This window comes from Alternaria alternata (assembly GCF_001642055.1).
Source record: "Alternaria alternata strain SRC1lrK2f unplaced genomic scaffold CC77scaffold_10, whole genome shotgun sequence".
NCBI classification, from domain to species: Eukaryota; Fungi; Ascomycota; class Dothideomycetes; order Pleosporales; family Pleosporaceae; genus Alternaria; species Alternaria alternata.
The window spans coordinates 343598-367249 of NW_017306199.1; the positions used below are offsets into that span (position 1 = coordinate 343598).

Here is a 23652-nt window from a genome sequence, read left to right on the forward strand (position 1 = left end):
CATTCGTCTAGCGCGTCGATCACAACAACACGCGCTAAGACCTAGGAGCCAGCCTGCTTTACTCCCAAGAGTGGCTGCAGGATTAGCTTCTTAAACTAGTGTTTCAGAGCCTTGTCCGCAATTTTCGAGTCTTCGTTAAGCGCCTTCCTTATCCCAGGTACCACGCCTAGCTTATGCGCCACTAGGTCATAGCGATAGTAGTAAAGAACCGTAAGGCGTTGCCGCACTCACCCTCGCCTTTCTTAAAGAAGAAGCTTGCCCCTAGCTGGCCGCGATTAGCAAACAACTGAGCGACCGTCCGCGCAATAGTAGATTTTTCTGTGCCAGCCATGCCGCTCAGCCAGAATATAGGTTTGCTATCCTTGTTCTGCGCCTATGTTGTGATGTCGTCTAGCAGCTTAGTACGTGTGTTCGGAAGGCATCGTGCGTTGTGCTCTTCGTTGCGGGAGTTGTAGCATGCGCCTTGGGCAATGGGTAGTCTGGCCAGGTCTAGCTTTCGATGAAGACTGTGGGCATCTAGAGTTACCAGGTCTAGCTTCTGGTCAACGTCAAGCATTAAATCCCTAGGAGCTGGTTAGTTTCTTTTACTTGCGCATAACAGCTCCGTGTGCAGAAGCTTACGTCTGATCAACCTGGAGCGCCAAACTAAAGGTCTGCTTATACCCTTCTAAGTTTGAAACGATCTTGTCCACCTGCTTGCTAGTGAACGGCCATTGTAGAGCTCGCACGCCAAACCGGCTCATGGTCTTGCGAGTCTTCCCTGGATCCAATTTTACCTTCAGGTCTTTGAGCTCCTGAAGACATTGGCTTAACGAGTCGAATAGGCGATAAGTAGTGGAGAACCGTGCTTTATGCGGTCCCTCTAATAGCTTCTTAATGTCTTTTTGGATACGCTCGATATCGTCAACTTTTCTCTGCACGCGCTCGATATCGTCTTTCGCGTCCTTGACGGCCTTGGAGTACTGGAAGCACAGCGAGCCGATCTTGGGTGTCCCAGCACTCAGGGAGGAACGTTACGCCATAATATCTTACAACAATGGCGTCATATCAGCTCTTACTTTTGCTCGGATCCATGGTGTTGCACGATCTGCACCATCTCTTAGTGCTTGCCCCACCCTACTAACGGCGTGTGGCAATAGTATTGTAATGATCTGATTGGCTGTTCTCCGCAGCAGTCCCTCGCGTAATGGTTTGATGTTCGGGCGAAACACGGATGCGTGGTGCGGAGTGCGGTTAGTTGTAGAGCGGTACAGCTTGCAAGTAGTGCCACCACGGAGTTGATGACACTCCGCAGGGGTGTACAAAAGTCGAGTATGGTTTTCAATAGGCTTAGATCTTCAAAATACTCTGAACTTCATCTTCTAAACCAATTATTTACTGTGTTACCTAGTTAAATCATGGCTGCTTCTTTTCTCGTTGTCGGTGCCACAGGCAATACCGGTCGCAGCGTCGTTGAGACCCTGTCGAACCACCTCAAATCCAGCAAGACCTTTTCCGACTATCGCATCCTCGCTGTGACCCGTTCTGCAAACAGCTCGTCAGCAAAATCACTCGCCAAATTTCCTCACGTCGAGATTGTCGAATACACTTGGACGGAGATTACTACGGAGTGGCTGCGCGAACACAACGTTACTAGAGCCTTCATAGCATCACACAACGAGCCACCACATTTCGCCGACGAGTCAACATTCCACATCGCAGCCCTCGGTGCTGGCGTCAAATACGTTGTGCGCATCTCCACGACAGCCGCAAACGTTACCCCAGACTGCAAGGCTTACTACCCGCGTGCGCACTGGGCGATTGAGGCCATGCTCGATTCACCAGCTTTTGAAAGCATGCACTGGTCTTCTTTGCAGCCAAATGTGTTCTCGCAACTCTACCTTGGCACTGCTGCTGAGCTTATCAAGACTGTCCGTAATGGCGGCAAGCAACATACTTTACGCTTGATGGCAGACGCTGATAGTCCGGTTGGTATCATCGATCCCTCAGAGGTTGGTCCGTTTGCTGCGCATCTCTTGCTCCAGGACGACACTTCTGCGCACAACAAGCGCAGATATGTTCTCAATGGCCCTGAAGATATTACGGGAAACCAGATAGTGGCGATGGTTGAGAAGCACATTGGCGCCAAGGTTGAAGATGTCTCGTTCAAAGATGTCGGGTTCGTAGACGATATGGCTGCTGCGTCGAGCTACTCCAAGAACGTGATTCTTACTATCAAGCATGCTCCAGACACGGCGTGGCAGGGTAAGGCGAAGGCGGAGACGACAAGCAAGGAAGTGCTGGAGATTGCTGCGCCGAAGAAAACACCTACTGAGGTGATGGAGGAGCTTTTACAGTAGCAGGGTCATGTCTGAAAGCAAACGGATAGTAGTATTGAGATGGCGTTGCCTTGTAAGAATCCAATGCGAATATCGAACTACTCAACATCTTGTTTGACCCGTCGCCACATGTTACAAGTGTTAAGAACAAGCTGCCACGCTGGCAGTCAACATATAACCCAGACCAGTCTTAGATCTCAGCAAGCATATCAGTATACATACTGTCAAGTAGACCATGAGCTAAACACGTACCTTGTATATCCTTGGGTAAGAAGCTTGTAGATGGAGAGATTATCTATAGCCGCAAAAGAAGAGCATGAGGCCCTGATACGGAGCCCATGCGCGCCGCAACACAGAGACGTTGTGCTATCGAGCGACGGATGAAGACGTTTATAGTTGTAAGGTATAGTACGAAGGCGCGGCCAGAGGTAGATATCTAAAACGGTACGAACGAGAGGGTCTTCTTGATGCGAGATATCTTGTGGGTGGTGACGATGGTTCGCTCGTGCATTTGCCTCCATGTGCGGCTCGCCGTCTCGGACACTAACCCTTGTCAGTTGAATCAATTGCAACAGAACGGAGTCTCGAGTGATCGTCTCGACACGTACATTGAAGAGTACAAGAGGCAAGTAGTAGACGAGGCAGAGCCCTACACACCCGTACCGAGGAGACTACAAATACCCAAGACTGAAAGACAGTTGAAGTGAAGTGAGGCGCTAGTCGCCTGGTCCATGATAAACTCCGGCAAAAAGAGGGACGTTTTGACCGATAGGCGATGAAGGTGGTATCGTTCCCGGTTTCCTGTAATAGAAGGTATCTCGTATATGTACTCATGACGTGGGCGTAAGGGATTGGTAGGCCAAGGAGCTGGGGAGATGCGCGTTGCTGCTGATGGGTTTCCGTGTCCGACATCGGTAATGGTACTGGCAGTGAGATGTGTGTACAAGTTATGAGTAGAGACTAGGGCGTTGGGAAACTCTTCGAAGGAAGCATTAGACCTTCTCTTCAGTCTTGCCCGGAAGGAGGAGGCTATAGTCAGTCTCCAGGCTTTGCGATGATGGGTATCGACTGTCCAACGAAGCTGTGTCGTTGCCGTTCCACCAGTCAAGAGCTTGAGCCGAAGCCCGAAGAAATCCCCAAACCGTGATAAAGTTGGCCTGACGCACGAATCTGGATAGAACCCCATGGCCCAGTGAGAGAACCCACAGGTTTTTTGTATTGAAGAAGACATTGGAGTTGAAGATCGCAAACATGAAGTGTAAATCCGTTGTATGGCCTTGGTTGACCATGAGCATGATCCCATAGTTGAAGCAGCCACCAATCAAAGAAAATGAATAAAAATCCAGGACCATAAAGAGCGAGCCTAGCCAGGGCCCTCGTTTAAATCCACCCGTTTCGGTGTAAGATGCCGCATAACAGTATACACTTGGATGGCGAGAGACATTGAAGGTGAGATTAATCTCGGCAAGCAACAAGTCCAACGGGTAGTTACGAAAGTGCTCCATGCCTTTCGCCACAATATATTGCCGACGGTACTCCAGCTCCGACAGAACGAAGAAAGCAAGCGCGAAGTGAACTGCATGATGTTGAATTCCAGTGTTGTCAAAACTTGGTTCAGCGGCCTTGCCGAGAGCGGTCGCAGCTTTGTCAAGATACAATAGCATGACAGCTGTGATGGAGCAATACATCTGCGACGCGGGAACACCTGGTGGCCCAAACTGGGTAGCGAGCGAAACGATGAGACCGATATAAGGCGCGCCGCCCCAGATCATGGCTGTAGGGAAAGGTGTTTCCGTAATGAGATTGGAGATGTAGACTGTCAATACGCACAGCGAGAAGTGCGCTGCGTAGCGACGCCATGAAACTCGTTCCCATTCCATGTCCATCATAGCTCCGAATTGCCGGTAGGTGAGTGGGGCTTTCCGCGCATTTACTTTATTGGTAACTGAATCGATGTGAAGCTGGTGAGTTTGCGAGACGATGTGAAAAAAACGTATCTGAGGAGAAAAGGTGTTAGTTTGCGGATAATTAGGAGACTAACGAAGACGAAGGGTACTTACGGTAAGGGAGTTGACGGTACCATGGTAGCTTGATAACCTGATGCCAACACGGTAGCCATGACCCTGAATCTTACGCTTACAAGCAAGACTGGCCGCGCTTAGCCCTTCCTCGCTCCGATAGCACCAGGACACTGGCTTGTGCCGAGCCTCACATCGACTGCGCCTCGATACATTTCAACGCTCATCTTCGCTTCCTCTTTTGTCACAGTACAAGCTGCGTGCAGTCGTTTAAAAGCAGAAATTTAGGAAGAATCTGGTTGCTTCTGAACTACGACTAGAGCATCGTCTCCGTTGGATAGTCATACCTATCACAGATACCACCAAAGTCAACAGAGTCAACGTCCTATTAGAGATGCACGACTTGGTGTATTAGGAATCCTGGCCGTTTGCTTCCAAGCATCGTGAAGTTATATGTTGTGTCTGCCAGCGTTGCTGCTGTTAATAGGTTTGGATCAAAGTTGCTGTCGCATCGCACCTGCAAGAATTATATCTTCGTACGAAGATACAGAGAATGCCACATCTAAGCCCGTCTGGACCACTTGTAAGCTTCCGGGTGTATGGTACGCGCAGCGCGATAGCTGATAGCTCGACGCATCCGCAACACGGGATGATGTCATAGCGTGCTATAAACGTCAACGTCATTTCTTCTCAGCCTTTCATCCCTACGTCCGGGCACTGTGCGCAAAAGCAAATTCACCCGCCTGAACGGACAGCAATTCGTCCATATGCACACAGATAAATAGGCAGAAGATTCGATGAGTGACAAGTCATTAAAGCCATTAAGCTATGATACAGGGACTGCTACTGGAACAGCAAGCTGGTTAACACAGTAACCTTGAAATACCTTCCGCAGAACACCTGATGCACCATGAACGCCTCACTAAATCATCTCCGTAATGCCTTACTCCAGTCTTCAGGCACTGCCGATGTCTTTCCTGTACGTTGTATTATCCGGCCAAATTTGCCTTCTTCAAAAACTTTTCCGTCCTGAATTGTGCAAAGTAGCTCGAAAGCTGGCTCTGCCCACACGTGTCGTACTTCCCTTCAAAACGCTCACTCTGAAGACTTGTTATGTGGCCGAACTATTTCTTCTTCGTCCACCAATATCAGCTTCCCAAGTGCATCTCCCGCATGCTCTCGTACGCTCTCACTTTGCTGATTTCTTGCCCGCATTCTTCTTCTGCTGTTTTGGCTTCGTTACTCCAGCTTTCTTCGCCATCTTTCCTTTCTTTCCCGCCTTCGCCGCGCGGTTCCTCGCCAAACGATCAGCCTTGATTTTGGCCTTCCTCACCGGATCATGGTTGTGACATCTCCACGTCCGGCGGTCTTCGTTCTCGTTGTCTGCATGTCGCTTGCATCGCGAGTTTGTCTCCTTCGACCACTCAGTGCACCGGACAGTTCCCGTCTCTAGTACGAAGTCATCTGGGCCTTGGCGGGTCGCTGGCTGGGCTGCTGGCCGGGCCGCTCCCGAGTCCTCGTCGTCTTCGTCGTCTTCAGTGTTGTCTTCGGCGTCCCCTTCCTCATCCGCGTCAGCATCGGCACCAGGCATCTCATCCCCATCTGCTGGGCCGTGGTCCGATGTGGCTGCCGTGTCATTGACAGGACCGGGTGCGACGGTGGGATTGGAATACATGTCGACGTCCACGTCGCCATTGTTACCGACATCTTGTGCGGAACCAGCCTGGGTAGCATCTCCGCTGAATTCAGGAAACTGGTTACGAGCGGCGTCTTGGAGGAATGCCCAGAGTTCAGGCCACAACTTTGGATCATACAAGTATGTGTCGAAGCCAAGGCGTTCGCGAATCTGACGATAATCTTGTAACATATCAGGCGTAACTTGAACGCTGTCGAAACTCGGTACAGAGTCTTCGTTGACAACTGCTAGACTCTTCTGTCGAAGGGCCCACATGACGGATCCAGATAGCTCGTCGCGCTTGTCGAAAAAGGCCTGGGTGCCTTTCACAACACCATTACCTGTCTCGCTCGGGTAATCGCGGGTCGCAGCGTCGGTGGACTTGAAGTAATTGCGGTAACCAATAAACTGAGCCGCGTCGTCGATAAGATGGCGGGGGGTGACGGGCAGACATGCAACGGCAAGGAGCAGTTCACTCTGCAGTTGGATGTAAAGATACTCGGTACGGCTCCAGTCACCCAGCGGGATGCGTTTGAGCTGGGATGCTGCAGGACCTGCGCCGTGGTCGGCCATGACGATTTTGTCTTTTGGTAGTCTGCAGTTGTGCAGAGGGTCGAGCGCAAGAGTCGCAGTCTGGGCTTGAGCTTGGAACTTCAGCGCGGGGTGGAATTCGCGGATATACTTGTCGGCTTTGGGCACTTGTATAATTCTAATCAAGAAGTGTGATATAGAGACACTCTGTGCCAAATGGTTGGAGGAGTCTTCGTGGGATATATGTGGGCGCGGATTGGGAAAGTGATAGATCTCTGCCGCTAGCCTGATCAAGGTATAATCATATTTTTCTCGAGTGAATTGGATGCAATGTTTACTACCTGACTTTCACTTCCATGCTAAATAAATCATCTTCCATCGAGACGCGTTTTATCTCCACCAGGTATGTTCACTTTGCTGCGCCAGCAGGCTATCAAACTGCCGCCGGTGCAACTCCTCCTTCAGGGTCTTGGGATATCATGTCCTGATAGTGACGAATGATTGCGTTATCATCGAGATTCTCACGGAAATGGCCCAGCAGTTCAGGTACTGATGCCACCTCAGTAGACTTGAGCTCCTCTTGTAAGCGAAACCGTAAAGCTTCCGCGCGACTGAAAAGCGTTGCCTCTTTTATGCGATTCTTGTATTTGGGCACGATAGCTTCCTTGTCGAACCCCCTCTCAAACCACCTCATTACCTGCACTTCACCGACCGTGATGCAGCCTCCTTCGTCCCGCCTCAGCTCGGCTAATAGCTTCTTCGCTTTCCGCATATTAGGATTCGCCTCATCATAAAGCAATTGGTATTTTGCCTTGATTTCAGTGTCATCCATGACATTCACCGAAATCCAATGTTTGATCATATCTTCTGTGACTTCTGGAAGCTCGCCAATTTCCTTCTTGCATGCTCGATGTACCATCTTAGCAAGTGGACGGAATCTGTTGTAGTCGTCGGCCGACCCACAATAAATTCGCTTGATGAGCCAGTGTGTATGGTGGGCGTCAAGACATTGCTGTGTTGTCGAGACTTTCCATGCTGGTACGTAACCAAATTCCTTCCTGAGTTTCTTCGTGAGCGATTCGGCTCTGGTGTCGCTCATGGTTCAAAGATGGGAAGCTTGTGCAGTGTTAGATCCAGATGATGTGCGTAGCTTTTAAGGACGCTTGTGTTTGCTGTAAATAGTCATTCGCAGTTTTCCTTGCTTTCCGCATGCTATCATCAATCTTCAAAGCCCAAAGAAGCAATCTTGGAACATGGTGAATCATCTCTTGGAGTCTGCTGCCTCGTTAGATTCAAACACCGAGCAAACTCTTTGATATGCAGTGATGTCGCACTCTCTCACAATCACAGTCTTTAAGGGTTGATGAGATACATTACTCATGCCTCTTCAACGTAACATAAGCATACAACCAAGGAGCAGAAATTGATTTTGGGGGACCGTAGTGGACCAACGTACAAAGCAGGTGCTACCAGAGAGGCCAGTTGGTCTCTCCTTCAAGCGAAACTACTGGTCGTGCACATCATCTACGGCTTGAAGATGTCGACTTCGGATCAATGAAATCGTTTGTTCGTATCTGATTGCGTATTATTTGCCTATCGCAAGGCGTCGACTGGACTTCCCGACGCATACGCGAGTAGGCAAGCTGGAAGCCGTCGATGCGAACGGAAAGTAAGGCGATTATCCGGTACTTGACGTGTCGGCGATTCAGCAGATAGTGAACTTCTCAGACACGCTACCTTTCTCTTTCCATTCTCGATGAACGCGACCTTCGTTGACGTCGTAGAGGTAGCATTCGCCTATAAGCCTCCAGAGACCGTTGTCCACAGGCCTGAGAACGAAGGGTACCTCGGCACCGTGTAACATGACCACGACGTCGCCTGGTATCATGGCGTGAGGACCAATGCCTAACATTTCCGTGCTAGTAATGAAAAGGCAACGATCAGTTGCATCACGAGAGCACCTGCTAACGAATCTGTCCGCGCTCGGTACGAAGGAATCGTCTTCGTCATCTACCCATGATCCAGTCGGCGAATAGATGTCTTGGACAAAATCTCTCTTCAAGAATGCGCCGTATTCGCTTGAAAGATTCATAATACGGACAGCATCTAGCGGTAGATACCTTTGGGAGTTGCCAAAGGTGAACGCAAGACACTGTTGGCCATATATGTGCTCCAAGCGGCGAAGCAAGGCTTGAAATGCTTCCAACACGGAACGAACGTCATCGTCGTCGTCGAAATCTAACAAGGTGACATATTCTTTGATTTCTCGGTTTATCGTGTCAACCTTGAAACCTGAGATTTCGATGCACTGAACTCCACCAAGACTCGTTTCTGATACTTGAATATGATCCGAGATATCTTCCTTTTGATAGTCCGTATGTTCAAACCCCGCAAACGAGGATTTGAAGTCTTGATACCAGTCCGGCACCCATGATGGCCAGTCTTCAGCTGACTGTGGAACGGAGCGCATCCAGGAAAGTAGCCTAAAGTCGTGCCACTCAGTGAGAAGTTTTGCTGCAACCCTGCGATAGCATTCCATAGTCGTAATATTATAGTCGGGGTCAATGAAAGATTGACCATCTGCGAGATCGCACTCGAATGTTTTCAACCCCAGTAGCCCGTAGATTCTGTCCTTTGGCTCACCGAATATGAAGCCGCTGGTTAATGCAATCAAATTGAAAAGAGATTGCCGTAGACCACGGGAGCGACGTGCATTGCTCCACACCGAAGAGAGAGATTGGCAATAGCCCATTTCTAGGCTTAACCTGGAAGCATCTATGTCGATGACACAGTAAACCGCGATACCCAGCCAATCAAAGTCGATTTCACTGTGACCCCAAAACACTGACGCCGAAGTGCTTAATGCCACTTCCTGGACTACCCATCCCCGACTAAACCAAGGTGAGCTGCAGACAAGTTGCAGAGCATCAATAGCGACATCAGTAACTTCGGAGGACTCCATTTCGCTAACGGTAGTGACGTCTACATCGAGCCACCGATACATTATATTGGGCGTCGGTTTCAGTACATTATCCGAGCCTCCAAATGTACCAAAGCCATTTTCTTCAGATACAAATCGGCATATGGCATTTAAGGAATCCTGGACTATTCGATCATCATCGTGTTGCAGCCACACAAGTACCCGAACAGCTTTTGTGTAGATATAACTCATCAGCCGCACCTGTAGTGTTTTTTCGTCGCCATCGGCTTGGTTTATACACAGTGCATCGGCCCAGAGCGTCCTTGTGGTATTGACGTGTCGGAAGCGCTGAAGAGCCTCGAACAGACTGCGTGTTGTGGTGATGGCGTATCCATTGCAGATAACTGGCTTCCGATCGTTGTGATCGCCCCAGGCGTATGAGATCGCTTCGTAGCGAGGGTCGTCATCATCCAAATGAACTGTTCTTAGGGAACAATTGACAGGTTCGTCCCATGTGCCGGGAGCCAGATCAAGGACCCTGATGCTGCGACCCCGTGGTATTCTGTCATATTGCAGTGGTTGCGCATCTTGTGATGTTGACGGGCTCTCAGCCTGATCGGTAGATTCATGTAAGAGGTTATCGAAGCGTTGCGTGATTACGCTGATGTCATCCATGGCTTTAGTGTGCAAGCTGTGTGGCGCTCATTCGATCCTGGCCGGCTCCAGTCTGTTCGGAGCGGTAGAGAAGCTATGCGTAGGGTGGGAAGATGAGATGGACGACAAACGTCCAGCGTACTTGATCAGGCTGAAGCGACGCGCTGCGCCACCACAACCCCGCACCCATTCAGCAACGTCGGCGTGTTGGCGGTCACTCAGCATCTCATATCAAAGCACCAGAATTCAGCATGACCTCCTCCTTTCGGCGTCGCGCCTCAAGCTTCTTTTCTCTTTGCGCATAATATGCCTCCCTCGCCAGTCTATGTTCCTCCTTCTTGACCTCGTACTCCGCCTTGCGCCTTTCATATTCCCGTTCCTTCTTCTCATCTGACTTTATCTTGTGCTTAATCTGCTTGTGCTCGGCTGACGAGATATGCCATGGGCGCGACAGGACCGTCTGCTTAAACGCAGCGGTTTCGGCCCATGCTCGTGCTTCTTCGTCAGTCGTCGTGATGACTGAGATGCGCTGCAGTTCAAGCTGCTTGTTGCCTCTGAACTCTGATATCGTGCATTTTGCCTTGACGACAGAGCCTATATCTAGTGGCTGATCGTCTACTACGACTTCGAAGATGCCCAATCGGCTGACGATGTTCAGATTGCTGACCTTTGTGTTCGAGGACGTGTCTACGGGGTTCTGCTCAACGGGGGGTATTCGCACGATCTTCAGCTCGATGGTCGCGCCGCTTCCGTCATCGATGGTGAGAGCTGTGTATCTGAGATTGATCTCGTCGATGGCTACTACGACCCCGACGATGCGGACATATCGGATGGGGTGGTTGAGGTGGAAGTACAGGCCGCGCTGCGCTGCTCAAGTATCTCAGCAACAGCTATGACACTGATCAGAACTACTACTACCTTGGAACTCCTTCTCAGAACGAAGAGCCTGCACATCTGCAGCTGTAAGCTTCACCCATGTATTGTATGTAGGTGATGCTTTAAAACAATATGCGGGGTATAACCGATAAGGACGCGATGATGCCTGCGTTGACATGTCATATTGTGTTACCAATGCACAAGGTGGGATGAAAGCATAAGAGACGCGACGCGACAGATCGCCACCACTGCGTGATCACGTGCCCATGAAAGGTCTGACTAAGCCGATCTCAGTCCTTCGGAAGATCGGCGCATGTGCAGCTATCCTCATGCACCTCAACACGCGATGGCATCCGATGCAGCCGCTCCCAAGAAGTGTGGCTTGTGCAATTGCAGGGAAGCAATCAAGGCTTTCGCTGCGCACTGCTGACGCCCAGTAACCTCGCCCTACTCTCCACTGCCAGCAAACATGATCGGAAGATGGGCAGCAAGCATCGTTCACAAGGGCCACCCGGCCACTGCAGCCCCATCACACCTCAACACCGCCGTTTTGCCATGATGCCCGAATGTGAGCCTTTGCAAAAAGCAGCTAAGTCGGACCACTTTACCGCGAACTAGACCTCGGTGCCGTCGAGGCTACCAATAGTGCGCCTCCCCACTAGGCCGGCATGAAGCTGTCCATGACGAGCTAGCCCAACATGCAGCAAGCTTGTGGAGCTATCCCAGCTCTCTAGAGGAAGCTTCCAAGGTAATCCGGTCAGTCTTAAGGGCAGGGTAGCAGCCCGGTATGCGCCCGACTGACTGCTGATTTTTGATCTCTCGTCTTTCTGAAGCTGTGCCTTTTCGTCGCAATACTAATCCAGCAGCATATCTCTCTATTCCTTGTTGTTCGTCACTGGAGACCTTGGTCGCACCCGATAGCTCTTTCCGCCAGCCTTTGCGACTACTAGCACTATGATATCCTTTGCGCCATGGAGCCTGGTCGTCGCGACGTTGGCATTGTGTGTCGCTGAACCCATCGCAAAGCCTGAAGCTATACCACAGCAAATCTCGAACAATGCGCCATTCTCCGGCGCCGTATATATCGTAAACCCAGAAGGCCAATCAGTCGTAGCGCAAGATGCAAACTGGTGTCCTTCATCCGCGTCAGTGAGCTGCAGCAATGTCAACCAGCCTAGTTGGTAAGTAGGGTTGCTTGAAGATGGCATAGCTCCTGCTGATCAGACTCAGGTGCTGTCCATCAGGCTACGAATGCGCCGTACCCGGCAACTCCAACGGACTCATTGGCTGCTGTCCAAGCGGAAACCAATGTGGAGGCGCGGTAAACGTCGCACAGGTCACGACCGTAACTGTGTACCCCCAGCAGCAAACGGCAATCGTGTACGCTCAACCGCCTCCCCAAACGACCGTATACCAGAACCCAGCTACAGTGCAAGGCGGCTTCTGCGCTACAATCACAATGGACGGACCTGATCTACCCAGAGCGGAGCAAGGAGGATGCGGCACAATATTGATCGTTGCAGGAGCACCGAGTCTGAAAGTGCTAGGTGTAGGCGCTGGCGTTGTCGGACTGTTCCTACACCTAGCCTTGGGCAGGATGTTCCATGGCGCATGAGGAGAGGAACGATGTAAAAAGAGCACGATAAAAGACATGATACATGTTGTAATGATTTACGAATTACGAGTTTACGCAGTACGTTAATGTACTCGGCGCTAGACTACTCGATTTACACAAGGATATAACTACTGGTTTCCCCTCTGCCTGTCCTCCTCATCATTCTTCGGTACACCAACAAACTTGGGTACAGTAACAGCGTTCAAGTGTCGGAAAGCCTGTACAAAACGTTAGCATAACTATCCCAACAAGAACTCCATGTGGAGTGACTTACGTTAGCAATACTGCTATCCGGCAACTTGCCATCCCACTTATCCTCAACCTTTGCAATCTTGCCCTCTGCATCCAAATGGATAGCCACCTCACTCTGAATCAACTGCTCTTTTCCCAGTCCCTTGATCACATATCTTGTCCTCAAATCCATCAGAATAGGGTTCCCCGCATCCTTGACCTGGTGGTTCAAGCGCTCAATCTCGCTGAATGCCGATTGCAGTCCATACCATTGTGCCGAGTACTTGTCGCGGCCCTCAGCGATGGTAATGGGGTCTGTGAAAGTAGCGTCGTCACGCCATAGGCGCAGTTTAGGAAGGGACGGGCGACCGGCGAAGAGGTCGAGGACGGAGCCTACGATTTTGTTTTGTTCTTCTGAGAGCTTGACACCCGGGGCGGTTTTCACGTCTTTGGTTTCGATGTTGAGGTTTCCGGTGGACATTTTTGCGGCTGTGATTTTTGATATGCTGGATGTGAAGGTCGGTTTGGAAATGGTACGTAGGGTTTGGCTTGTGGTTTGTGTTGCGAATGGGCGGATGTAAGATAGCATTGTAGAGGTTTTAGAGCAAGTTGGATGGAACGGTTATTATAGGCATGTATTCTGGCTATGTACTGCACATGAGGCGTTTTCTTATTGTCTGCTTTAGCCAACCACATGTTTTTGGCACTGCGTCATTATGAGACAGATGGTTATAAAGTGGTCTAATGTGGTCTGGGTTACGCAATTTGGATGTTGATCGATACTGGTGATGGCATTTGTTCGATGCGAAAAAGTCATGACGCAATAGGTCTACTAGGTGAGATTTGCGCCAGGCGATCGTTTCGGGTCGGGGGCTGAGGTACGCGGGTTTTAGCGGGGTAGGGGATGGGTTGTCCCGAGTGCCGGTGGCCGTTAACGTTGAATTCTAGAGATAGTACCTTTTGAACCCTTTTCTGTGTAATTCCATTCTTTGCAGCGCGTTCGCGTTACTAGGTAGCTGTGTCCCAGATATACGCGTCGGCTTGATTGCCCTACCTTGATGTGCACCTTCTTCCTAGCGGTCGCGTTTGCTTGATGCATACGATACTTTCGCATCGCAGAGCGCGGGTTATAAATGTCTTCAAAAGCTCCGTCGAGCTTCTCTATCGGTAGGCCTAGCTATGTAACATAAAGCGCGCGGCACAGCTGAAGCCACAATCTATTTTTGCGCTCTCAATCATGACATGAGGCGTCGCGACCAGCCAGCCAACGTCGCTTGGCCATCACACAAGACGCTTCTTAGATGAAGCAGCTCCTATGAACATAAAATGGGCTAAACTTCGTCCGCCTTTACACTTTAGCTATGTCTTGCTTACGACAAGGCTGATCCTTTTGGACAGGGATATTCAGCCCCAAGCTACCGAAAAAGGAAATTCTCATTTCGTTACTGTCTGACTGGACGCCTGGTAAAGTGCTAAACGAAAGATGCTATCTAGTTGGAAAGGTTTATGAGACAGCATGATGGCCTGTCGCGTGGAGTCGGCGATTAAGCTACAGCTTACTGATATCTGAGCGCATTCTTGAAGCGCATTTCTAAACTCATTCAGTTCTAATCTCGTTCTCGATTGCTATTGCTACTATCCATTCTGTTCGTCCGTCTTTCCTGACACAACTACTCTCCAAATCAGGCATCCTACTCCGCGACCAAGACCAACATGGCCGCACTACGTCCAGTATCCACACGAGCATCAGAAATGGCCAGCAGCTCGTCGCCATCAGGCAAATTTAGAGACCAGCGCGTCTTGACACAGACAACATTGCACAAACGCAGGACAAGCGCATCAAAATCAGGCGTCGTGTTCAAGTCGCGAACATGGAATGAAACGAAGTCGAAGCACCATACCACGTTCAAAACCAGATCAACAACCTCAAACAAGCGAGCGACCTCAGATCCTACGAGTCCAGTAACAGCTACAAAGCAACAAAGTCGCTTCGCATCCCTGTTCATCTCGCTGCTGGCTGTCAGCCCCATGGCTATCGAATACGATGCGGCTGATCAGCAGACCATGGAGGCAGCGCAGAGACCACCTGCTAAGACGACGCAACCAACATCATCCAAGAAGACGCAAGCCCGGCTATCAGGCAGTGTCAGGCCGTCAGAGATCCGTAAAACTAGGTGGAAGCGGTTCAAATACGAGATGGGGTTGAAGATGAAAAGTACCGGGAGAGGGAAAGCGAAGGATCGACGGCAACGGGCACAAGTCGCGGATATGGAGTTGGAGAACTTGAGAGCGTAGGAGCAAGAGATCAAAGAGAGAAGCAAAACGACAGTTGAGGGTCGATGCTGTGTAATCTGCGCGTCGTTTGCACCTATTTCAATTGTTAGGTTCTACGTCTATATCTTTAATACCATTCCCAAATCGGCCACTCTTACTGCTCATGGCCAGCAGTAGCAACACTCAATATCCTCTCTTCCAACCCAGGTACATGTATACATTCGATACCATGCTCCTCCAGCTTCTTCCGCCCCTCGTTCTCGCCAACAAACTTCTCCGGCTCTTTGACCCCTAGATACACCTTTTTAATCTTCTGCTCTCCATTCGTCCCCCTTGTGCGAATGATACGATCCGCACAGGGTAGGTTGCCACTTAACCGAAGGTTACAAGGCTCCATGGTAGTGTAGATGACAGTGTTTGACGGCAAAGCTTCGCCAACTCGCTCTTCAGGCAGACCATGTGCTTGGGCGAGCTTCAGGAGACAACATTGCTCTGCATGCGTGTTTCCTTCGCACTCTAGAGTGTAGCCGCGAGAAAGGATGGCCCCGGTATCTGCATCGACTAACAAGGCGCCAACACGGAAGTTTGATGGTTTTGGTGGTGATTCTTGGGCTTGATCAAGGGCCAGTCGCATGTATTGTAGATGGTCGTTGGGATCTGCGCCTTGAGCTGGAGGCACTGGGCCGTCCCAGGTACGCACAGGACCTGTGTCGTAGTCGACTTGCGCTTGCATTTTGGAGGGTGAAGAAAGTGAAGGTGATGTAATTGGCGTTCTGGCCAAAAGTGACGGCGGAAAGTGGGTCTGACTGTTTAGCTCCGTGTTAAGTCCGGTGATCGCGGTTGGTCGCGTCGCGTTCTCACTCAGGCGTCAACCGTCAGTACTTGCACCAACTTTACATCTACATCATAACTCAACAATATGGCACGGAAACAGAAGAAAGAACAGACGCCGGAGGAGCACACAGAGGACGACTTTGTAAACAATGACGAGAGCGAAGGCGAGAACGACATGGATGAAGAAGATGGCCCGCCTGCAATCGACCCGTACGAGGTGCTGGGACTCGAGGTGGAAGCTACCGCCGACGAGGTGAAGAAGGCATATCGCAAAATGGCGCTCAAGTGCCACCCGGGTAGGTTTTCTTACTAGACAGGTCAACAAGGCATCGCTGAACTTTTCCCAGACAAGGCCGCACCTGACGAGAAAGAAGCCGCCAATAAGGCCTTTCAAGAAATCGCATTCGCATATGCCGTACTCTCAGACGACCGCCGACGCAAGCGATATGACCTCACGGGCAGCACAGCCGAGACAATGGAGGATGACGATGACTTTGACTGGCTGAAGTTTTACCGGGAACAGTTCGAGAACGTCGTCAATGAGGAGGCGATCAACAACGTCGCAAATGAATACAAGGGCAGCGAGGAGGAACGCCGCGATCTAGTCAAGGCATTCAAGAAGGTCAAGGGTAACCTGAACAAAGTGTACGATCTCGTAATGCTGTCCGACATCCTCGAAGACGACGACCGGTTCAGGCAGATCCTAGACGAGGAGATCGAAAACGGAAACGTCAGCTCGTACCCTGCGTATGAAGCCGAGACAGACGAGACCCGCCAGAAAGCCAAGGATGCGGAGAAGAAGCGGCGCGAAGACTTTGACAAGAAACAAGCCAAGAAGGAAGCATCAGGGGCCACAAACGGCAAGACCAAGGCGAAGCCAAAGGGCAAAAAGAGCGGCACAGACGACATGGCAGGTCTGGCAGCTCTGATACAGGGACGCCAGAAGGCAAGAGCAGGCAACTTCTTCGATTCGCTAGAGGCCAAGTACGCGCCCAAGTCGCGAGGTTCAAAGCGCTCGACACCCATGGAGGAGCCATCAGAGGAGGCGTTTGAAGCTAATCGCAAGAAACAGAAGAAGAGCGCGAGCTCAAAGAAGAAGGCCAAGGTAGAGAGTGAAGACGAGGAGATGGACCTGGACGAGGAGGATATTGGGGATTCTGAGGAGGAAGAGGAAGAAGAGGAGGTGCCTAAGCCAAAGAAGGCGAAAGCGAAACCTAAAGCACGCGCAACACGTGCAAGGGGACGGGCTTAGTGTTGAAGTTGACCTTGAGACGCTTTTGCATACGGAGATGGATGGGTGGCGTTCATTGGAGTGATATACCATAACCGCTTGCGTAGCACAGTCTTGGGAGTCAAAAATAGGGTCTGCTCTGGCTGGCGATCCTCTGATATATCCTACGGCGTCTGATAGGGTCTCGGGTCCTCGTTTCAAAGGCTCATCCAGTCTATTCGATGTCTTCATGCTCGTTATCTCTCACTTCATGCGCTGGGAACCCTTTTTTGCACTGGAATCCCCCTTGTCAAGGACACTTCTACCTCTTTCACCTCACCGTCTTTTTCTGTGTTTGTCCGCGTCCTCTCTCCACGACAATCAGCCGTTGCCTTGATCCTAACCCGGTTCACATATAGGCGCTGGAGACAACGTGGAGCAATCGACCAAGATCGTACTCAATACTATTACGACGACAAGGCTCCCTCTCACAGAGAAGCTTCCTTTATTTATTGAGAAGTCCTTTGATATCCCATCTTACTAGTCGCTCGTACTAGCATCCACTCTGTGTTTCCGCGTTTGATACTACGCTATCTCACCTCTCCTCTTACTCAAACTGCTTCTCGCAAACACCAATCTCTTTCGTCTTCTACACGCCTGTCCACCTTTTCAACCTTCTGGTCGACTGTTTCACCATCTCACCCAAAAAGCTTTTCAAGGCAACAGGATGTCGGATATCGCTATGGCTCCTAGGCCGAACACCCCTACAGCGAGGAAGGTGAGCCGGGCTTTCGGATGCTAAAGGAGCAAGCAACGATGTACTGACAAAACTAGGGTTCTGTAATTTCGTCTCCAAGCTCAAAAGGCGCTGAGAAAGCACAGCAACAGCGGAAAGTATCTGTTTCTCAAGCTACGAGCACGGCACAGCAACAACGTAAGAACTCGACGTCTCGGGATTCGCCAAACGTCGTTGGTCAGCAGCGGCGGGAGAGTACTGCTGCAAAAGGTTCCATCCTGGCAGGCGACAAGAGGAAGGATGAGGTGAGACCAAATATACCAGAAGTTTGAAAGCAGGACTGACACTACTACAGGAACAGTCGCCAACAAAAGTATACCCCCAGGGCAACGCCGAGGCAGCAGACAACAGCACCACTCACCCACACCCCCAATCCTTCCCACCACCAAAGAAACGAAGAATCTCCTCGGCGAAACCTATTGTTAGTCCCGCTCAAGAACCTGCAACAACGACTTCGTCACAACCTCCTTCTGCCGCGCCCGTACCCCAAACGATCCAGCTCCTCCATCACGTTCTCACCACTCACCCCAACCTCGTTCCCACCTCCCCTTCTCCTATACTCTCCTCCAATATCGACACCATCGCGCACACAATGTGGCAGGTTGCCTTCAACCACGGCCCTCTACTAGCCCGCGCCTGTCAGTACAGTGCCATGTTTTCGCCGCTCAAGTTGGCTGCGTTGGCGAAGTTGAATTTCTTACCTAGCTGGTGGTTCTTCAGGGAGGGGGCTATGAAGGGACTACCTGAGATGATTGGAGAGCGGATGGTGGATGATGGAGAGATGCAGAGGGAGTGGAAGGAGGCTGTGTGTTGGTGTATGGGGATTCTAGGGGAGAGAGCGGATGTGAAGGCGGCAGTGGGGAAGGCAGAGCAAGGGAAGACAGAGTAGTGAGGAGAAAATTATGGTGACTGGTGGCGGGCCGGGACTTCCCTCACGGCTCTTAGAGGTACAGTAGTTCATAGGGGTCAGAGTGATAAGCAGAGACTGATAGTCAGGAATACGCCTTTAGTACTCCACGGCGGTGTATTGTGTATCTTTGACTGTGCAACGGACAAAGGCCAATTTACGAACTAAAATGATACATCAACACTCTATCGTCTCAGTTAAGCCGCGCTAGACTTTCCATCAAGTATCTCTTGAGCCTCACCCGCCAACAGTACCGCCGTCCGACGCATCAACTGGGGACCAACGCTAATCCTCGCAACCCCAATGTCTTCCAAGTCTCTGATCGCCAGACCATTCCCACTCATTCTGTCCAGAATAACATTCAACCTCCCATCAAAAGCCCGGCATACCTTTCCAACTTCATCCCTACCCCAGCCCTTCCTGCTCGGCCCACCCCAAACGAAAACATTCCAGGCACCAGCATCCAGATACGCCTTCCCACGCTTAATAACATCTTCGATTCCGCCACCCGCGAATAGCGCATCTGACCGCGCGTTGATTACAAAATCAGGCACGCCACTATCGCGAGCAACAGCCATCACGCGACGTATACGGCTGCACTGTTCCTCAACACCATAGAGCCCATCGATCTCACGTCCGTAGTCTTCAAGGTTTATACCCACCCCACCTAATTCGATAACGCGTCTCACGGCCTCCTCTAGCTCGTCGCCGAACCCGTCCTGCAGATCCACGGTCAGCGGGAGATTGTGTGCAGCTGCTACTTTGGCAATCGACTCCACAGCACGCATGTTGACGGTGAGAGTCAGATCGTCGTCGGATAGACCAGATGCGGCGGCGATGGCGGCACTGGCTGTTGCGAGCGCTTTTGTGCCGGGAAGAGCGGCGATGGCATTTGCACTTATTGCGTCCCAGACGTTGGTCAAGACAAGGGGTTTGCCTGGTGTGTGGAGGGCTCTGAGGCGTTGTGCTTGGGGGTTTAGTGGCTGAGACGACATGGTATGCTGATTATCTGCTGGCAAGACTGCGATGATCTTTGCGCAAGTTTTGAAAAGAAGTCGCACTAATTGTCAAGTTGTTTGATCCAGATAATGGCGACTTTTGATGTGTTCTTGAGCCCGGTTCTTCTGGGCTTACTAGCACTAGCCGTCTCTTGTTTGACCATTGACATGTCAACAAGGACTGTGATATCGCGTCTAGGTCTTACTGTTGCCTGAGAAGTGGCGCGATGGCTATTGGATTCATGAACTATTGAGGTATGACGGTGAGTCATTTCCGTTAGTATCCGGCTTGGCCCACCTATGGGGCATATTTCCCCAGTATGGAGATTCGCTTGAAAAAGTCATGCGGTGTTATGGTTTATGCAAAGTTCCCGATATAGGCGGCTCGGCTGGACTTGTCCCTTTAGGAAAGGCTTCAGGTACACAACACTGACACAGAACAAGGCACTACATAGGCTCAACAAGAATTTCACGATCGCATTTAGGTTCCAATGTTGTCCGAAGGGGTTGCTATGGGTTCATATTTACGACTTCTGTTACAAGACAAAGTGTTGGGTTACGATTCCCTCAACTGCTGTAACGTCTTCTTCTGTCTCCCTTCCTCGTCGAAGTTGTCAGGATGTAACCATTTCTCCAAACCGCTCTTGACATGATCCCACTCAGAATCCAGGATAGAGTACCAATTGGTATCGCGATTGCGTCCCCTGACAATCATGTGCTGCCGGAACGTACCCTCGTACTTGAATCCTAATCGCTCTGCCGCTCGACGCGACGGATGATTGAGGCTATTGCACTTCCACTCATATCTTCTGAACCCAAGAGTTTCAAACACATACTTGGCGAGCAAATACATGGCCTCCGTGGCGGCGGGTGTGCGCTGCAACGCGGGTGTGTATTGTATATTGCCCACCTCAATGACGCGGTTTGGAAGATCCATACGCATCAGATCCACCATTCCTACTGGCCTGCATGTTCCATCTTGCGGGTTGTTTCGAAGGATGGTGTAGGTCCAAGGATGCGTTGTTGCTGCTTTCACTGCGAGGCTAGCCTGGAGTTCTTCGAGGGACTTGGGATGCTTGTCGAAGATGAAGTCGAATAGCGATGCGTTATCATCTCCTTTAATGAGCTCGTACAACTCTGCCGCATGATCCGGATGTACTGGGACGATGGTTGCGTACTGGCCGGAGAGCTTGATGTCGTTGCTGGGGGGTTTAGCAGGCGATGTAGGTACTGCTCGCCCAAGGCGCTCGTCATCCATAGAATCAGACATTTTATTTCCAGGTATTTGGCAAGCTACTAAAGAGATGAGAGCTCGCGAAGTAGTTGTTTTCAAATACTAATTAAAAGGTTGAGTCAAAAGCGCAGATCTTCGTATGACTGCATGTTCTGGACGATGGTGGGGCGGCCTACATTGCGCCGATGTGAGCGTCTATGGCGTATACAGGTTCTGCCGGGCGCTAGTGTGATTGTTGCCATTAACACCATAGAAAACCCAATCCAGTACTCCAGGATACCAAACTCAGTAGCAGGTCAGTCATCATAATTGCTGGGTGGATGCGACCAAGATCGCTAGGGGACCAAGGGTTGTAATGACTCAGCCACGCTAGGCAGGCACGAATGCGCCTTGCTTGAGAGATTTCCTAGAACCAACAACTACAAAAATAGTTGAAATAATAATCATCATGTCGGTCCAAGAACATTGGCATGTATTGGGCTTCCCATTCTTCGCCAACACGAGCCGTCGAACGTGCCTTGCAGTACTCCCAGTATGCAGGATACCAACCCGACTGATGCCAATCTATAATCGACACGACGCGAGTGTTAGGTCCAGCGGAGACTAGTATGTTACTGGGATGGAGATCTGCATGTGTGAAGATGATAGGATCTTGGTCTGGGAGGTATTGTCGAAACTTATGTGGTGGTTGAACACCGAAATCTTTGCTTAGCCCGAAATGAGTTGTGAAATAATCATGAAATGCTGATACGTTTTGGAAAGGTCCAGGAGTTTTTGCGAAACTGGAATCGAAGATGACATCTGAAAGCGGCTGTCCGCCAATATGGCCTGCATGGTAAGTCAAAACCTTTCAACCAAGAGCTCTACAAGTATACACATCAAGAGTAAAGCCCAGAGCCAAAGTAGGCTTTGTTTTGCTTTAAGTGCGGAGATATTGGCTTACCAACGAATGGACTCTTAGCATCTTACTTCAAATTGCGCCATGCATCAATTATATGACGTAGTTGATGACAGACCGCCATTCTGTCCTCTTTTTTCATGTTGTCCCAACTTCTTTCTAATGTCGTACCGTTCACAAGCTCCATGTAGATGAATACCTGCCCATCGTCTTCGCGCCATCCATACACCTCTGGAACCGGTACAGTATCAGGAAGCAACTGACGTAAGGCTAAGAGACACTGGCCTTCTGCAATCGTAATCTCCTCTCCATATTTCACCAACAAACCGAGATCTTCGCATATTACTGGTGGTGGTCGACTCCTCAACCACGCGTTTTTGTTAGTTGCCTTGGCGATCTCTCTTACTTTTTGTGGTGATGGAAGAGTACGCGATTTCCCGTGGTTTTGAAAGAACGAAGAGTCATGAAAAGTGATGTTCCGGTCGAATGGGAGCTGCGAAGGATTGATATTGGAGGCGCTAGCGTCCATGATCTCTAAATGAATAAAAGAAGATACTTGAGTGTTCTGAGGTTGATGTACGTTAAAACATGGATTTGGTATCAATAGAACAATCAGGTCGTGTAGACTATCGGGGTTGTAGTGTCGATGGGAAGGTTGGAGCCTTGGTAAACTGATGCTGTGCCACTGATGTGGCTGCCTACGGAACGCCCCACCCCCACCAAAACGTCAAACCAGTCTTATCTCTCCATCTCTCCACATGCATACCACTACGATGCCACGAACCATCAGTCTTGTCGTCTTCAACTCCCCCCTCTTCCCCGCGCATTGGGGTCTATGGATCCCCCACCTCTCATCCGATCTGCACGGTACCGGAACTTACCTAAACGCGACCGGCGACGCAGCAATTGGCTTCACTGTAGAAATCGAACGCAACTACAAAGTCGGTGCTGACGGTCGGCGGTATCAGCTGCTGCCTCTGGGCGACGTCGCAGACGAGCACGTTACTGACACGCAAGGGGATGGAAGTTGGTCTGTTGACAAGATTGCGAGAGATAGACTTGAAGAAGTTGTGCTTGGAGTAGAGCCGCCTGGACCAAGTCTCGTAGCTACTTCCGGTGAGGGACCACGAAAGAGAGTAGAGATAAGGAATTGTCAGACCTGGATACATGATGCGGTTAAAGCGCTTGTGGAAGCTGGCGTTATGGACCACACAGCCTTGCAGAACGTAGAAAACGCTCCTAAGAATTGATCCAGAGAATGTGAGACGGACGCGCAGAGACCTAAGACTCCAGTATTACTGTGTAAGTACGTGCTTGGATCCTTGCGCACCTTCTTTCAAGATAGTCGAGGCGATTTCACTGGACGAGGGCTCCAGAAGGTGATAGTACTTTGGCCAGCTTGGCTACGGTATGTCAGTGTCGCACTCTCCTTCCACTACTGCACGTTCGACTCACCTCAAGTTCTTCCCGTGCTTCATGCCCATCATTGGCAAGGATAATGAAGACGCGAAGAGGAAACATGAGATCGCGCTGGAATATGCGGAGCTGGGCGGTCTACATCCATGTCCTGTAGGGACGGCATCGGAAGTGGCGGATGTGATACAAGAGTGTATTGAGAATTCAGATATTGATGGCTGCAACATCGGCAGCGTGACGAATCCAG

General features: G+C 50.5%; 17 protein-coding genes across 17 annotated transcripts; 6 read left to right on the plus strand and 11 right to left on the minus strand.

Moving 5' to 3' along the window:
- Positions 1–373: 373 nt before the first annotated feature.
- CC77DRAFT_1061200 (hypothetical protein) lies at positions 374–1096 on the minus strand (the record flags this gene model as incomplete). The annotated part of the gene is made up of 3 exons (XM_018528402.1): positions 374–563; positions 622–999; positions 1059–1096. The coding sequence occupies 3 exons, from the start codon at positions 1094–1096 to the stop codon at positions 374–376; spliced, it is 606 nt and encodes a 201-aa protein (XP_018386042.1).
- A 241-nt stretch (positions 1097–1337) lies between these two features.
- CC77DRAFT_1020301 (NAD(P)-binding protein) lies at positions 1338–2372 on the plus strand. Its single transcript, XM_018525020.1, has one exon. The coding sequence runs from the start codon at positions 1398–1400 to the stop codon at positions 2337–2339; it is 942 nt and encodes a 313-aa protein (XP_018386043.1). The 5' UTR covers positions 1338–1397; the 3' UTR covers positions 2340–2372.
- Positions 2373–3074: 702 nt separating this feature from the next.
- CC77DRAFT_72324 (hypothetical protein) lies at positions 3075–4529 on the minus strand. Its single transcript, XM_018532912.1, has 2 exons — positions 4379–4529; positions 3075–4315 (listed from the first exon to the last, which is right to left on the minus strand). Exon 2 carries the CDS (start codon positions 4205–4207, stop codon positions 3311–3313), a length of 897 nt encoding a protein of 298 aa, XP_018386044.1. The 5' UTR covers positions 4208–4315; positions 4379–4529; the 3' UTR covers positions 3075–3310.
- Positions 4530–5525: 996 nt separating this feature from the next.
- Positions 5526–6584, minus strand: CC77DRAFT_1061203 (hypothetical protein; the record flags this gene model as incomplete). The annotated part of the gene is made up of 1 exon (XM_018528403.1): positions 5526–6584. One exon carries the CDS (start codon positions 6582–6584, stop codon positions 5526–5528), a length of 1059 nt encoding a protein of 352 aa, XP_018386045.1.
- Positions 6585–6975: 391 nt separating this feature from the next.
- On the minus strand, positions 6976–7641 carry CC77DRAFT_1061204 (hypothetical protein; the record flags this gene model as incomplete). Its single annotated transcript, XM_018528404.1, has 1 exon — positions 6976–7641. One exon carries the CDS (start codon positions 7639–7641, stop codon positions 6976–6978), a length of 666 nt encoding a protein of 221 aa, XP_018386046.1.
- Positions 7642–7944: 303 nt separating this feature from the next.
- Positions 7945–10442, minus strand: CC77DRAFT_72346 (HET-domain-containing protein). The gene has a single exon (XM_018532914.1). It carries the CDS (start codon positions 10135–10137, stop codon positions 8248–8250), a length of 1890 nt encoding a protein of 629 aa, XP_018386047.1. The 5' UTR covers positions 10138–10442; the 3' UTR covers positions 7945–8247.
- CC77DRAFT_1061206 (hypothetical protein) lies at positions 10343–11170 on the minus strand (the record flags this gene model as incomplete). The annotated part of the gene is made up of 2 exons (XM_018528405.1): positions 10343–10983; positions 11035–11170. The coding sequence occupies 2 exons, from the start codon at positions 11168–11170 to the stop codon at positions 10343–10345; spliced, it is 777 nt and encodes a 258-aa protein (XP_018386048.1).
- Positions 11171–11778: 608 nt separating this feature from the next.
- CC77DRAFT_72410 (hypothetical protein) lies at positions 11779–12708 on the plus strand. Its single transcript, XM_018532916.1, has 2 exons — positions 11779–12173; positions 12223–12708. Exons 1-2 carry the CDS (start codon positions 11947–11949, stop codon positions 12605–12607), a joined length of 612 nt encoding a protein of 203 aa, XP_018386049.1. The 5' UTR covers positions 11779–11946; the 3' UTR covers positions 12608–12708.
- A 27-nt stretch (positions 12709–12735) lies between these two features.
- CC77DRAFT_1031064 (hypothetical protein) lies at positions 12736–13319 on the minus strand (the record flags this gene model as incomplete). Its single annotated transcript, XM_018526634.1, has 2 exons — positions 12736–12825; positions 12882–13319. 2 exons carry the CDS (start codon positions 13317–13319, stop codon positions 12736–12738), a joined length of 528 nt encoding a protein of 175 aa, XP_018386050.1.
- Positions 13320–14551: 1232 nt separating this feature from the next.
- On the plus strand, positions 14552–15133 carry CC77DRAFT_1008675 (hypothetical protein; the record flags this gene model as incomplete). Its single annotated transcript, XM_018523546.1, has 1 exon — positions 14552–15133. The coding sequence occupies one exon, from the start codon at positions 14552–14554 to the stop codon at positions 15131–15133; it is 582 nt and encodes a 193-aa protein (XP_018386051.1).
- On the minus strand, positions 15099–15874 carry CC77DRAFT_73063 (cytidine and deoxycytidylate deaminase zinc-binding domain-containing protein). Its single transcript, XM_018532961.1, has one exon. The coding sequence runs from the start codon at positions 15843–15845 to the stop codon at positions 15267–15269; it is 579 nt and encodes a 192-aa protein (XP_018386052.1). The 5' UTR covers positions 15846–15874; the 3' UTR covers positions 15099–15266.
- Positions 15875–16031: 157 nt separating this feature from the next.
- Positions 16032–17198, plus strand: CC77DRAFT_1094674 (DnaJ-domain-containing protein; the record flags this gene model as incomplete). Its single annotated transcript, XM_018529751.1, has 2 exons — positions 16032–16242; positions 16294–17198. 2 exons carry the CDS (start codon positions 16032–16034, stop codon positions 17196–17198), a joined length of 1116 nt encoding a protein of 371 aa, XP_018386053.1.
- A 448-nt stretch (positions 17199–17646) lies between these two features.
- CC77DRAFT_72992 (hypothetical protein) lies at positions 17647–18949 on the plus strand. Its single transcript, XM_018532955.1, has 3 exons — positions 17647–17934; positions 17991–18197; positions 18254–18949. Exons 1-3 carry the CDS (start codon positions 17884–17886, stop codon positions 18839–18841), a joined length of 846 nt encoding a protein of 281 aa, XP_018386054.1. The 5' UTR covers positions 17647–17883; the 3' UTR covers positions 18842–18949.
- CC77DRAFT_72365 (PEP phosphonomutase-like protein) lies at positions 18820–20043 on the minus strand. Its single transcript, XM_018532915.1, has one exon. The coding sequence runs from the start codon at positions 19852–19854 to the stop codon at positions 19057–19059; it is 798 nt and encodes a 265-aa protein (XP_018386055.1). The 5' UTR covers positions 19855–20043; the 3' UTR covers positions 18820–19056.
- A 370-nt stretch (positions 20044–20413) lies between these two features.
- Positions 20414–21115, minus strand: CC77DRAFT_935130 (acyl-CoA N-acyltransferase; the record flags this gene model as incomplete). Its single annotated transcript, XM_018534422.1, has 1 exon — positions 20414–21115. The coding sequence occupies one exon, from the start codon at positions 21113–21115 to the stop codon at positions 20414–20416; it is 702 nt and encodes a 233-aa protein (XP_018386056.1).
- A 382-nt stretch (positions 21116–21497) lies between these two features.
- Positions 21498–22518, minus strand: CC77DRAFT_1031068 (hypothetical protein; the record flags this gene model as incomplete). Its single annotated transcript, XM_018526635.1, has 3 exons — positions 21498–21919; positions 22035–22055; positions 22092–22518. The coding sequence occupies 3 exons, from the start codon at positions 22516–22518 to the stop codon at positions 21498–21500; spliced, it is 870 nt and encodes a 289-aa protein (XP_018386057.1).
- A 244-nt stretch (positions 22519–22762) lies between these two features.
- CC77DRAFT_1061215 (hypothetical protein) lies at positions 22763–23239 on the plus strand (the record flags this gene model as incomplete). Its single annotated transcript, XM_018528406.1, has 1 exon — positions 22763–23239. One exon carries the CDS (start codon positions 22763–22765, stop codon positions 23237–23239), a length of 477 nt encoding a protein of 158 aa, XP_018386058.1.
- Between the last annotated feature and the right edge of the window lie 413 nt (positions 23240–23652).